This window comes from Cavia porcellus, unplaced genomic scaffold (genome assembly GCF_034190915.1).
Source record: "Cavia porcellus strain 051 isolate PalLab524CR breed Dunkin Hartley unplaced genomic scaffold, mCavPor4.1 scaffold_22, whole genome shotgun sequence".
NCBI lineage: Eukaryota > Metazoa > Chordata > Mammalia > Rodentia > Caviidae > Cavia > Cavia porcellus.
In genome coordinates this window covers 48,936,949-48,951,978 of record NW_026947505.1, presented here as the reverse complement: position 1 = coordinate 48,951,978, position 15,030 = coordinate 48,936,949, and the positions used below count along the sequence as shown (strand labels likewise).

Genomic DNA, 15,030 nt, shown 5'->3' with positions numbered 1-15,030 from the left:
CCTCAGTGTAAAAATAATTGCAGGATGATCTTTTTTGTATGGCACTTATCTGTGAAATCATGTTTTTTATATTCAAACTGCACAAACCCACTCAGACTCACATTGGAATTCTAATGTTTATAACTGAATCTGTAAGAGTGATTGCTTGCCAAATCTTCCTGCTAGCTGTACTAATGTTATAACTATTTTCTGTGATCTCTGGTAATCTACTTTTGCCATATTATAGCTCCAGGTTAATACAACACAAACAACATTATTTAGGCTTGTGTCTTAAGGGCATGAAGCTCTAACTTTGGGTGAAAATGACCCAATATATTGCTAAGGTTTATTGCTTTTTGTTAGTTCTCATTTTTCCCTACCCCAAGTTAATGAATGTTCTATAAAACTTAAAACTGCTGGCTTCTAAAAATATGCCCTCTTTATTGTCTGAAAAAAAAAATAGAGGAAGGAAAATTTCACCAGCTACAAAACTAAAACAAAACAAAAAAATAGAAAGAAAGAAAAGGTGGACAGTTCACTTGGGACTTCTGGTACACCTATGGCAGCGCCAAGGCCTGCATGGACTGCAGCATCATTTCTGTACCCGCTCATGGTGCCCAGGGTTAGATGCAGGTGCCTGTTTTAAACATTCTCATTGCTTGGTCCTCACTTTCCTGCCACCACAGGTGTTCACAGTGATGCTGTGGAACAAGAGTCAGCATCTTGATTTTTGAACAGGAAAGTAACACAACAGCCATAAATAGAAAAGAAGGACTTCTTGGTAGAATGCTAGTTATTAAAACAAAACAAAAAAGGAAAAAGTCACGTATTTTATAGGCTTTGTTCTAACAAATATCTCCAGCTGCCCCACTCCCAGCAGCCGGAGCCTTTTCTACAGGAGGCTCAGCAGAGTGCTAATTCAGAAAGAAGGTAGAAAGTGAAAGTGTTCCGGCTGGAAGTGGAAAATTTCCTGCCCCTGCTTCCTGCTTTGTCCCCGTGCCGCCTCTCTCCTGCCCGTGCGGAGGCAGCCCTGCTGGTGCAGGCATTCCTACTGTGAGCCCCCGCGCTGCACTTTCCCTTTGCTAAGTGCTACTTTTGCCGTCCCATAAAAGCTCTGGGCCTGCTCCTAGAAAAACTAATATTGACCTGAAATTTTATATTGATACTTCTGGGCCTTCTTAGACTGCGCCACTGCTCCATTACCATCCCCATCGGGGTAATGAAGAGTTCCTCCGACCCAAACCCTTTAAAAAGTCAGACTGTATCTTTCACACTACACAAAATAAGTGAGAACAGTAACAACAAGTGAACTACTAAAATGCACTACCCCTCGTTACTTTAAATACAACTTGGAATGAAATGTGAGAACCTTAGATGCTGGTTTTAATTCTCCGGCTATACATTCTGCGTGGACTTGTGCTTTCCTTCATCACTGTCTTCTTCGGGCCTCAGCTTCTGCATCTCTAAGCTGACCCTACTGTTCTGCGCTCACTTTGAGTGCTGTGTGACTCGGTGCGCCAGACCGAAGTGAGCACGTGATCAGGAGCCCTCTCTCCACCTACGAAGACCGTGTGCTCTTTGTGCCCAGTCATTTCATTCACTTAGACCACGTATGCATTTGTAGTTGATAAGTCAGCATCAGCAAGTGTATACATAGAGACAGTTTGAGTTTGAATTATTAAATCTTTTCTTGTTTTTTAGTTTAGCTGTTTCTGTTCTCTACTTGCATTTTCATCACTCTGTCCCAAGCAAAAAGAAAATTGATGTATCAACTTCCCTCCTTACATCACTTAAGCGACCAGTGATGCTCTTAATGCAGTGGCAGCGTGTCGGTCTTATAAAGTGGATTGCCAATTCCCTGAATTAAGTTATATGTAAATAAAGTGGAGTAAGCAGAGGAGGAGATGAAGAGGCTGCCAGGTGAGTGTGCAGAGTGCTAACGTAGAGGGACACTCACTTATAGGGACAGAGCAGCACAGCTCTGAAGAGGAAGGGCAGAGTAGCACGTGTCATTCATGAATTTTACAGCCTATTTCTCCTTAGCTTCCCTCCTTGAAACGAACCATTTTATTTCTCCTCCTGAGGGGGAAAAAAAAAAGAATTTTTAATTTGAGTATTTATATCTCCCAGACTATAAATCCCAACCATGATGATGAGCTTGTAAAATGAATATTAGACATCAACTTTGCAACAGGTATAGTAGAAGAAGTTTTGTAAATTTTATCTCTTTGGGTCGGGGATTTAGCTCAGTGGCGTAAGCGCCTGCCTGGCAAGTGTGAGGTTGTAAGTTCAAGCCTCGGTACCGCAAAAGCAAAAAAAAAAAAAAAATTTATTTAATCCTTTCAATGACCCTTTAGGACTTGTGCAGCTACTTCTATTTTTCTTGTGAGGAAACTGAAGTTCAGAGAGGTTAAATCAAATGCATATACACAGCAAACTATAAAGCAAGGATCCACGCACAGGTTACTGGATTCTGACACTGTAATACACGCGCTGTTATGGCACGTGCCCACTGGGATGCCGGTCAGCACCTGGTAAAACAGTAGTGGGATTTACGGCATCCTGGCTTTGGAATCAGCCTGTAGCTGAATCTGCTATTACTGCTGCTCCTCATTTTCTGCAGATGAGTACAAGTTGTGAGATAATTTTTGAAGTTAAAGGCATTCCTAGAATAGAGAACAAAAAGTAGCATGTTTCTCGAGAGGTTTTTTTTTTTTTTAACCTTGATTTGCTTTTAATTCATCACTGCCTGGTACATTGGAGAAACCCAGTGAATACATCAAATAAAAGGCTACCTAGTTGCATACATAAATGAAAAGCAGCTTGTTATACAGTGATTAAATGAACTGATTTTGTAGTAGTAACCACACAGAAAGCAAAACTATAGCCTTCTACACTGGTATGACTTTGTTGTCTATATTCCAGGAACAAAATGTCACATACCTTTGTATATAACTCTTTGAAACTCTTGCTAGCATTTAATATTCCATTTCCTAAATCCTTCATGCACTTACAAGTAAGTGTTTATTACCCTACTTTCACTGGGAAAAGGACTAATTTTACGTCGTAGTGATTGCACCTGCCCTGTGACAAAGCCTTGATTTTTAAGCGGGGGGGGGGGCATTTTCCAATTTAATAGCTCAAGGAAGAAGACTCTCTAGGGGAACTGTGACACAGTTTTACAGTTTACTCACTGAGAGTTTGTCCTTCAGTACTAAAATGGGGAAGGAAAAATATGGGAGGAGAAACAGAATAGCTGAGCTCGAAGGTCATCAGTGACACCAAGAGGAGTAAAAATGATAAAGTGAACATGAAAAGTTGAATTCAGTGAAAAATGAAATAGAGATGCTCTCAGCAAGGAAAAAGTAAGGGGAAAAGTGCAGAGAGGAAATTTTTCTTAATACATTTGGGGGGATGGGAAGAAAGACTATACGAGTGAGTAACTAACACCGTGTAACCCTTATCAAACTTTAGAATAAAGTTCTTGAAGATGTAGGTCATTGGGAGCTCAGCGTTAGAAGACAAGCCTACTTTCTTGGAAGATACCTGCCACCCCAAGAAGAAAATCTGTTAGTCAGTTTATATCTTTAAGTGCTTGATTCTAAACAAACAGCATAAATTAGAGATGCTGCTGGTATAGGAAGAATACCTTCTAAGCAGTGGAAGAGAAAGCTTTAAGCAGGGTGGATTTCGGTTCCTGTGCTGACCTTTCCTGAGACTATAATTTTATCAGTATGAGTAGCATGGTCCCCCTTATAATACTACGTACTTCTTTCTTTGCCCTTTTATTGGGAAAAATCATTCATTATTTAGAAGTAGAACTAATAAAATGTGCGTAACTCAGTTTGTTTTTGCAGTGTCTGAGTGTTGTGTTTAAATGGAAGTCTTGACAGAAATAGGATGCTGCCTCACACATGGGCCTTATGCTGTTAGGTTGTTGTGAGAAATCTTTAGCCTCTGTGTCTACATCTAATGTCTATATGTCTATACGACTAACTCAGACTCTTTATAAAGTGTTCTAAAGTATGAAGGTAGGTTTCATTTTCGTGCCATTAGAAATAGAACAACAGCCTGGTGTGGTGGCACATGCCTGTAATCACAGCACTTGCGAGGCTGAGGCAGGAGAATTGCTGCAAGTTGAGGTCAGCCAGGACTATGTAGGGAGTTCCAGACCAGCCTGAACCACATAGCAAGACTGTCTCAAAAAAACAAAAAGAAAGAAATAGAACAACAGTAAAAACCACTTACTGTCTCAAATATGAGAGCTCTTTTTATTTAATTTAGTAGCAAGATTTTGGTAATGAGACTTTTTTCTTTATTCCCACATACTTAGTTTTGGTCCTTTATCATGTAAAAGATGATGAGAGAGAACAAAATGAACCAATGACCAAGCTTTGCCCTGAGGTAATAAATTAAAAGACTGTCACTAAAACCATTCATGTCCACTCCTTTTTTTTTCCCCAAATGTTCTTGCTGTGACCTACTTCTACGGATAAGAAAAATGATTTTGCCATCCTTCTATGACATTATAGCTATAGTGAACTATTCCCAAGTGTCTTGTGTGGGGGACCTCCAGAGGATAAGCATTAATTATTTTCAGACTGCTGATGAATCACCTCGGTGGTGTCTCTGTTTGTCTTCTAAGACTGCATCATCACTCTCTAATTATAGGTGATCTTGTGGGATTATATCTTCGAAGCTGTTAGACTGGGATGACACAGTATGCATGGCATGGAAAGCAGTCACTTCAGCGATTGGTGAGCCAAGGTGATTGCTAAGATCCAAATTATGCCAGGGTTCAGATAACACTTGGAATAATGTTCACCGTGTCACTGTCACCACCTGCCTAATTCTCACATTTTTTAAATCATTTGCTGAGTTGAGGTCATCTTTAAGCTTATGTTGTTCCAAAAAAATAGTTAATCACTTAATTCTAATTCTTGGAATCATTACCTCAACAAATAACTTTTGTAAGAAGCAGAAAATCACCGTGGAATCCCCAGAAGCCTTTGTGATGGTTACCTCTTTGTAGAACTAAGAAGAGCTGTGAGGACCACTCTCCTCTGCTCTCAAGTCTGAGATTTGTGAAGCAGTACAGAGCAAAGCTCCATGTAATGCTTTAAAGGTCAGATGGGGGAAGAGGTTCAGAATGTTTGGGAAAGTAACATAGAAGTATTGGAGTAGAAGAGTTAAAAATATCAAAGTTCCCAATATTTTTAATCTCTGTTTAAAAAAATTAATTTCTTTGACAAATTTGTAGAAAAGAAGCAAATCTGAGTCCTAGTTGTATAGTTCATTTATGTGATTATTCATTCCAGGCAATTCTTAGATTTGAGCCCTTATATAAATGAAAAGTATTTTTTGGAAACCCCCTGTGCTCAAAATCTCATGGATTATATCCAGAGATTTAGATAATATATTACTGTTTCACATGCAAGTTTGCATGGGGTTTTTTTTTTTTTTTTTAAAGAGGGGTAAGTAGAAGTGTTTCTTTATTGGGAAAACGAAAACAAGTGTCAGCCAGAAGAGGGGTGTGGTCCCTGTCTCTGTAGCTGTTCCCCGGCTGTGCCACATGCAAGGTTTGGAAACTGAACATCAATGGTGCTTTACAACTTTTCTCAAATCCCCCTCTGAGAAGTAAGCAGCTCTCTGAAATCAGCAGTTCAAGTGTTTAATCGATGTTGAACATAAGCTGGTGACCCAAGTATAAGGGTGCCTTTCTCATCTCCTGCTTAACTCTTCTGAAACTCAGTTCCGTTTTAAACAGGAAAGTTGGGAGGGAGGGAAAGGATTACATCCAATTCCATCTCCCTGCCGTGCAGCAGATGTGCCCACAGGAACAACTGCACAGTGTGAGGCTGTCAGGTTTCCAAAAGAATTTAGCTAATGGGCCTCATTGCTCGCAGACCTCAAATCCTGGAGCACCGATGTGAAGGTTAGAGACAAATACTGAACTCGAGGCTTCTGAGAGCAAATGAATGGTGGGTTTTGTGGACAGTATTCCTGTCCGGGGAGTTTCACCCAAAATGTGAAACAACTCCTGGAATAATGAAAAGAAAGTACATGTAAATGCTTATTTTAACAGTAGACTTCAATTTAAGGACAGAGTTCTTGGCTGGAGAAAAGGCTGGCACACTGAGGGAGCACTGCAGCATTTCCTCCTTCAGAGGCATTTCTGAATAACATCTTGAATGACTTAGGTGTACATTTAATGGGGAAAGCTGACTCAGGGCTGCCTCCAGGCTCAGCACAAAATGTATTCTAGGTACCACTGTAAGTATTAGGGAAGACCTGAAAATCACTAGCAGAAAGTCTAATGTTATATACAATTCAAATTTCCCCCATGAAAAAAAAGTGTTTATGAAATTCAGCTTTAGCATCCTTAGTCATAAGCTACTTGTTTTCTGCAAACATCAAAAGTAATAGTACCTGTCTTATAAACTAGTTCGTGACATTGTATTTTCTGATTTCTTAGATCCAGAGAGAAGCATAGGGAGAGATCAGTTGCTGACTTGTTACTGTGACGTGTGGGACCAGGGGGATCCCCTTTGGAAGTTTTCACCCAGCACAGGCTGGCTGCCTCCCCTTCACCCCGCGACTCCCTCTGTATTAGCTGAGCACAGTCCCACAGCAGGGGAAGAGTGTGACACTCAGGACTGGGGGAGCCAAGGCAGAGGCTCACTGGGAAACCTGGGCTGATTCACCTGCATTCTGCACCACTGCGCCATCACAGCAAGATGATCTTTGCACACTTCTTTTAAATACTTCCCCAAGGCCAAAATTGAAATCCTTCAGTTAGTATGAAGTAAAGTAGCCCAGAAGTGAATTACATAAATGAAAAAGGGACATAAAGAGGAGACTGTTTGAAAGGAGAGTTGCTGCACCAACCCCTGCACCATCCATCATTTCCCCAATATTTTTATTTTAATAAAAATATTAGAACCATTGGAAATGTAATATATTTGTTGAACAGGATAGAAATATAAAAAGTTTCTAATTTTCCCCTCAGTTTTCTTCTTCAGCCACCCTTTAGAATTAGCAGAGGTGATGTTAAGTTATTTTTCTTCTTTCTTTTATTTAAAAGTAATAATATAATGTACAGATCTTAATTGTTCAGTTTGATGAGTTTTGATAGGTGGGTTGGTTTTCTCGGTCTTGACCCTGTTGACACTTTAAAATGGATCGTTCTTTTTTTCTTTATAAAAAGCTGTCCTGTTCTTCTCTGACCTCTACCTGTTAGATACCAGCAGCATTCCCCTTGTCATAACAATCAAAAATGTCTCTAGATTGCCAGATGTCTCCTGGGGCTCAATCACCCCTGGCTGAGTGCCACCAATAGACACCCATATCGCCAGCACCCAAGAAACGGGTGTAAACTGTATCCAATTCCAGACAAGTTCTGCTAGCTGTTGCTCTTGGCTTCGTTGTTGCTGGAGGCAAAGTCTCCCTGTGCAGTGCAGGCCAAGTGGGGCTCACTTGGTACCCGGGCAGTCCTCAAGCTTGGAATCCTTGCTTCAGTCTTCTCAGTGTTGCAGACCTGTCCCACCATGCCTGCCCCTCCTAGGCTTGGTCATCAGTCCTCCTTCCTCCCATAACTACGGTCTCTGTTTTCTGTCACCTTATATCCATTGTGGTACATTGGGGTTTTATGTAAATGTAGTCATAGTCTGTAGGGGTTTGAGTCTGCACTCCAAGCTAACATGTTTCTGCATTTTATCCATGTTGTTTATTGGTAGCTCCATCTCTTTTGTTGCACAGTACTATTCTATTACAGGAATATACCGTCATTTGTTAACCCTGTTTCTTCTGAATGGGTAGTTGGATTGCTTTCTCTTGGGGCTATTTTGAATAAGGTTGTTATAAACATTCTGGTAAAGTTTTTTAATGAATGTGTTTTCTGTTAGGTAAATGTCTAGAAAGGAAACTGTAGAGTACGTGTATGTTTAATTCTTAATAAACTCTTAATAAACTGCCAAACAGTCTTGCAGAGCGGCCTAAGCCATTTTGCACTCCCCAGTATGTATGAGAACAGCAGTCATGCACGGCAGCATTGGTGATGTCCATCTTTTTGATTTCTGCTATTCTGGATATCTCATAATGATGTTCGATTATGTTTCTGTAACAACCAAGTCAATGATACTGACACCTTTCAGGACCTTTTTAGTCACTTATGTATTGTCTCTTGTCTCAGTCTTGTATGTAAATTTCAGTGAGTACCAGCTCCGTAATAGGTTTGAGATTCACAAGAAACTCAGAGAGCAAGAAAACTTTCCACCTGAATAAATGTGCTCTAAACCACTATTGTGGAACATTCCCTTCTACTTTTTGTTTTGTTTTGTTTTCTTCTGTGTATCCAATATATTGTGAAATTCAGAGAGTATTTATCTTTGGTTAAGTTCGAAGTGCTCTTCCGAATTAGCTAGACAAATGTGCAGAACTACTTTAATTTTCTTTGGGTTAGTCCCCCAGTACCTGGGGCCTCCATGCGGTAGTCTGTCCTTCTCAGTGCTGACAAGCAAATTAACAACCAGAACCTGTCCCCACACAGGGCAGTGAGTCACCTTTGTTGCTCCTGCCCCAGGGAGTTTCCTGGAGAGACTTTTTCTGGAAACAATTATTTCTCCCTTTGCTTCCATTTACTTTTACCTGTACAGAAATGGTTTTACTTAGTTTTAAAAAATTAAGTTTGCTATCAAGAAAGGCAGTTTTTTTCCATTTCCATTTTTGTAATAACAGAACTTAGCTGTTTTCTTTTCATTCCAGTGAATGGAAAATACTCATCAGCTTCCTTTGTTTTTAGTTTCTACCTAGCAAAATAATTTTATTTTTTAACGTAGTATGTTTTATTCTGTTCTGCTTAGCTAATCAGATGGAGATTCATCTTTAGGTATTTTGTACAAGGGTTATGAACAGGAGACTGCCAGTGACACTTGACGGGGGAAGCAAAGTGATTTCTCACTACTTTGAAGTGGGACATGTTGGTGAGTTTTGTGTATTTGTAGACATGAGATTTTATGACTGAAGTGCTTTGTAAGCAGTAAAGCAACCTGTGGTTGCTATTAGTTACTGAATACCATTCTCCGCTAGAAGGAATGTGGCTGCTTGATAACAGGGCAATTCCATGTGTGGGGTAAGAAATGGGTAAGATCAGACTGAGCCCTGTCCTATAAAAATTCCAGCCATCCAACTTTTATAAATGATTGGGTTGTGCTGACAGACTTTGAGTTGTAAAGGTTCTCAATGACTAATGTGATGACTTGAAGATAAGTGAGAATGGGTGCAGTGGATTAAAGCATATCAAATATATTTAAGTTCTGGAGCTCCTAATGATACTAAAGTCACAAACAAAACAGTCAGCCCTTTTGAGTCTGTGGAAAATGCCAAAAAGCAAAACAATCTGATTTCTTTAAAACACAGATTACAAGAAGAAAGAAGAATCTATGACTTAAAAGAAACATAAAAGATATATGAATTAATAGTATTTGAATCATATTTATATTTTGATTTGAACAAACACTAGCTATTAAAAGTAAATATGTGTTGGCCTAGAAACTTTAATCACTGCCTAGATATATGATTTTATTAATAAATTTTTAATATTTTAAATATGACCATACTGTTGTGGTTTTATTTTTATAGTACTTACTTTTCATATCTGAATTATTTAAAAAATAATAGAACTGAAATTTACTTAAATTATAATTCTGTAGTGGGGGTTTGGATGAAGCAAGAATGGGTTAAGAGTTGGTAATTACTATTTCTGGGTAATAAATGCTCATGAGTTTTGTTATGCTCTTTTCTCCACTATAAAATATGGTAATATTTGAAATTCATCATAAATTAAAAACAGGGAAAAAAAGATGGTTGGGGTGACCAGCCCTGAGCCAGGAGCTTTGTTTTGCCGGTTTGTCAGGGTGAAAACATTGGTATCCCACTGATCTGCCCCCAGCATTTTCCTCCTATATTTGTTTGTTAGCATTCCACTAGTGTTACAAACCTGGGATCCTTGAGAATAGGCACAAGATCGCGATGCTTCTCCAACTCTGAGTCTAACTTGGCGGTCGAAAGATCCCTACCGAGGAACTCTTGCGGACTCATTCTGTTTCCGTTCATTTCTTGTGCCTTCAAAAGATAGACCATGAAGAAAACGTGAAAAAATATTTAAAATGTTTTCAAAGGAATGTTTTAATCCAAAATAAGTGGAACATAGAGGAGAACATGTCACAAAAGTGCTTATAGGCTTTATTCTCATCAAACAAAAACCTAATACTCCTGTGTTTCCACTCAGAACTTCCCTAAACCTGAAGTTGGCATTTTGCTAGCCTGGATCCTTCTACATTTAATGTCAGCCTTGTAGCTCTCAGTCTTGAATTTCAGATTTCATTGAGTTAGGTGGAGGAAAGCTTTCGGCTTTGTAGTTCTATTTCCCAAACACAAGCGTTAAGGTAGAATGTTAGTTTTGGGGCCAATCTCAGAAACTGCAGTGTCTGATGGAATTCTTAACCAGAGAAGAGAGGCAACCCTCATGTACAGATGAAGTAGCTGAGGCGAGAAGGCCGCTGTCTCTAGAAGATACATGTGTTCTTCCTCCCAAGCCAGGCCACGCCTTTCAGCTCTGCAGCACCACATCCCACTTGCATTGAGCTGTGCAATTTCCTTAGTCGATCAAGAGGACAACTTACTGAACTTGCTTTTTTTTTAATGGAAAGATGGCAGATGCAGATCTCACAGTAAGATAGAAGCCAGCAGTTTATGACTGTTAGATGATTTTTAAAGGACTCTGAGGTGTAGCAATATTTAAAATAAACATTTAGGTATAATAATATTTATAATAATTATAAACTCTTTCACTTACTGAAGGCGTCATGTATGCCAGGGTCTGCAAGCCATTTATATCTTCCACTACCAATCCCTGGGGTCAGTGGATGGCAGAACTGGATGGACCTGAGCCTGGGAGTGGCCATGTAGCACGATGTTTGGGAGGGAGTTGCTTTCTCAGTAATCAGAACTGTCCCTTTTTGCTCACTCACAGCCTTGAGCTGGGTACAAAGTGCTACCTTTTTACACTGATCCATTTTCACTTCTTTCTGTTTAATATCCTTGTCTCCAATTCTCCAGTCTTTTCTTATCAATTAAAATTCATCTTTCTGCACTTCCTAGGTAAACCATACTTCTGGCTTCTTATGGAGCTTAGACAGTAGACAAGTACTACATGCCCTTGTTGTAGTTCTGTGTAAAAGAGCCGCTTTTGACTTTCCATGAGTACAAAATAAAAGCCAAAGCTCACAGTCAAATATCCTGAGCATCCTCTTCATTGTGCTCCCTTCTACCATGAGATTTTCCTCAGATTTTTCTTATGCCTAGAAATCTTCAAGTTGTTCTTTACCCCTCTTTTAAATAAACAAATTAATTGGGCTTTTATGATGCCAATTTATTTCTAGCAAGTCAAAACGGTAGACTTAAGAAATAAATGGTGTTTACTTTAAAATGTGTATATCAGCATTGTTTTCCTCTTTAAAGATTTGCATGTCTTACCTATTATATTTTCAAAGGAATATCTGACTAGTAAATGGCTAAAGAAAATGAGCATTCCTCTCCATTAACTGTTACTTGATTATTCCGAGTCGTAGCCTTTCTTACTGAACTGACTAAACTATGCCAGAACAATGTATGCTACTTTCTAGACTTACATGCAAAAATTCCTTTCTGATATTTTAGGTCAGTGTCTCATCTATATTGTTGATACTCTTCGTCTCTCTAGGGCTTTCCCTTCTAATCAAAGAATTATTTCTCTTTACCAATTGAGTTTTAATTTCACATTCTAACTCTTCTTTCTTTCCAGTTAATCCAAAAGAAGAAATCTTACTTTTTTCTCAACAAGATAGGGTGCCTGCATCACGCCAGCTATTAAATCTGGCTTAAAATGAGAATATTATAGATTCCTTCTTCAAATAAAGTTACTATAGCAACTATCTCTCACCATAATTAGGTAGAAAGGAGTGTTTATGACAAAATGAATAAAAGTCTGAGAAGCAAAGATCTGACTACAAACCAGCCTTGTTGCTAGCCTACAACCATAGGTAAAAGTTACTTAACTTTTTGGAAACTCAATTCCTCCTGATAAGTGGGGGACAACTAAATTAGATATGTAGTCCAAGTGGATTTTGTAAGGATTTAGTAAGATGAGATCACATCTGGCACATACTTCTTCACTGCAGATAAAACCAATTAACAATTTCTAAAGCATTATATGAAATACTATAAAATGTGCCCTGTTGATAGACAGATAGAAGAGAAGAACATGAACTCACTATTAACAAAAACAAACAATTATTAAACATTTTTGGAGAGAGTTTAAACTTATATAGTAATTAAATTCACACAAAAATATAGGAAAAAGACAAAAAAATATATAGAGACATTATTTTTATAATTGCATAAGCACTGACTAAAACCCAGGAAAACCTAATGCTGGCATTTTCAGTTGAGATGGCCCATTTGGAAAAAATACATCAAATTATAAATTACCTCATACCTTTCAAACTTGCAATCCCATTTCTGAAACTCTGTCCTAAAAGAATATTACAAACCATGGGAAAACAAATCTATAAACATTTGATAATAATTATTTCAGTGTTAGTTATAGTTTTAATAATAAACAAACAATTTAATTTTATAGTGGATTAAATAAAGACAAAAATACTAAGCAACGTGTAAAAATATTTATCACCAAAAAATATGCATGTGGTAATCTATATGAACAATGTGTTTTAAAACTGTATGGAAAAATAGTTAAAATGATAATTATATTAGGGTATTTTATAGCATATGCTTCATTTTCTTATTTTCTTTCTCATTTCCTTAGACCTTTTGTAAAATAGTATTACTTTTAAGATTAAAGTTAGAGTTGTACTTTAAATATATTCAGTCTGATAAAAATATTGAGTGCTTGTCCTGAAAAAGTACTCTGGACTTTTCTTTGGCTTTTGAAAACAATAAAATATTTTTTTTTTTCTGTTTTATACTAGGACAAGAAAGCAAAAACATGTGCTTAGTGAAGTATTTAGAGTTAAGTACTTCATGCCTGATTCAAGAGTTGAGTAAAGTAAACATGTAATGTTTACATGTAAAGTAAACATTTAATGCCTGCCTGTCAGCCCAATCTGTGTTAAATATAGCAGCATTCTCACACAGCCACCTGTTTCAGGAAGTATTCCAAAACTAATGTGCTAGATTACTCAGGTCATTGCACTAGAGAAATGGATCTCATTGATATATTTACCACAACATCAACAATGCATTGAATAATGTCTTTTAGGCTACCCCGATAGGCAACTGAGTTGAAATTCACTAGACCAGTGGTTCCCAATGTTTTGGGCACCAGACACTGGTTTTGTAGAAGATAGTTTCTCCATGGAGCAGATATTGATAGTTGATTTGGGGATGATTCAAGCATATTACATTTATTGTCTTTTTATATTTGACTTGCAGTGAAATATAGGTGATCATAATGCAGAATCAGTGGGACCCTTGGGCTTGCTTTCATGCAATTATACTAAGTGAGCTTGGAGAATGTGAATCATCTGTTGCAGTGGACCCATGATTTACATAGGATTCTTTGTGTTTTCTTTCAATACAGTTTTCTTTTTGCTGGTAGTCTTAGAAGCTTCTGCTGTCTCATCATTGACTCTTTGCCTCTTTTTAAAGTAGTTATCCAGTGACATTTGCTTGCTTTTTACGAATTTTGACTAGAGTTACCTTGTGGATTTACCAAAATAGTGACTAGGACAAATCAAGAAAGAGATTTGGAAAAAAATAGCAGATAAAATAATGAATGGGCCACAGGTGTAGACTGTCAGATTCTGACTTAAACCATACCACCAGATGCAATCGTACAGCTAGCTGAAATATATTGACTCACTTGCCAGTATGCCTTCATACCAGATTCATCTTGTCACCTGCCACTCACTGATAGAGTTTTGAGACGAGTCTGCGTGCAGTTGATTTATTATAGTCTGTGTGCAGTCAGACCTCTTTACTAATGTTTATCTGTATTTGCAGCTGCTTCCCAGTACTCGCATCACCGCCTCAGACCATTAGGCATTGGATTCTCATAAGGATGCTTGGCTGCATGGGCAGTTCACAGTAGGATTCACACTCCCTTGAGAATCTCACGCCACTCTAATCTGACAGGAGATGGAGCTCAGGCAGTAATTCAAACAGTGGGGAGCAACTACAAACACAGGTGAAACTTTACTCAGTTGCTTGCTGATCACTTGTTGCTGTGCAACCTGGTTCCTATACAGGGTTAGGGATCCCTGAGCTAGATAAGATCAGGTGCCAAATAATGTAGCATTATTTTAGTTGAAATTTTTATTGAGATAATTGTGTAGATTCACTTACCATAGTAAGTACAGCATGATCTCTGTGCACTTTGCTCCCTTACCCACAGTGGTAACGTTTTATAGAACTAGAGTGGGTCACAGCCGGGCTACTCACATAGACAGAACTTTTAATTGTACTCAGATTCTCATAATTTTACTTATGCTCATTGGGGTGTGTGTGTGTGTGTGTGTGTGTGTGTGTGTGTGTGTGTGTGTTCTATGTAATTTCATCACCTGTGTACTTTCGTGTTTTCACCACCACAGTCAAGATACTGAACAATGCCTTCAATGCAAAGCTCCTATCTTTGATAAATGTGCCCTGTCTCTCTTCCAGAAGAATCTCTTAAGTTCTGGCAATCAGTACTTTGCCCTCTATTTGTAAAAGTTGGTTACTTTTTTATTGCTGATAGTGCTCTTGGTGTGGATATAACAGTTTTTGCCCCGCCTAAGCCGATTTTAGTTTTTCACTAAAATCATGCTGGTGGTAATGTCTGTGTACAATTTTTTGTCTTTATAGACATCCGTCTTCTTTTTTCCCAGTCTTTAAAATCTTCTTACAGATTTGTATAGACACTTGAATTAGAATGCTGCAGTGATGTTCCCTCGGACTAACATTTCTGTCCCTAGTTGAGTGCTCATATAATTTTTACCAGTTTAGAGGGATAGG

At 38.4% G+C, this 15,030-nt stretch overlaps 1 protein-coding gene across 7 annotated transcripts in view; it reads left to right on the top strand.

Moving 5' to 3' along the window:
• The window catches only part of Ube3d (ubiquitin protein ligase E3D), a 134,967-nt gene that overhangs the window by 115,322 nt on the left and 4,615 nt on the right, over positions 1-15,030 (top strand). For 2 of the 7 annotated variants that reach the window (XM_063233157.1, XM_013158108.3), the window contains exon 10: positions 14,041-14,224. The exons of 3 other annotated variants lie outside the window; for them this stretch is intronic. Coding sequence is in view for 2 of the 4 variants with exons in the window: in XM_013158108.3 (XP_013013562.1) it covers positions 14,041-14,079 (39 nt within the window). In the remaining 2 variants the exon portion in view is untranslated. Of the gene's footprint in view, positions 1-4,650; positions 4,747-14,040; positions 14,225-15,030 lie in introns of those variants that run through there. 2 more of the 7 variants (XM_063233156.1, XM_063233158.1) reach the window with 1 other exon arrangement.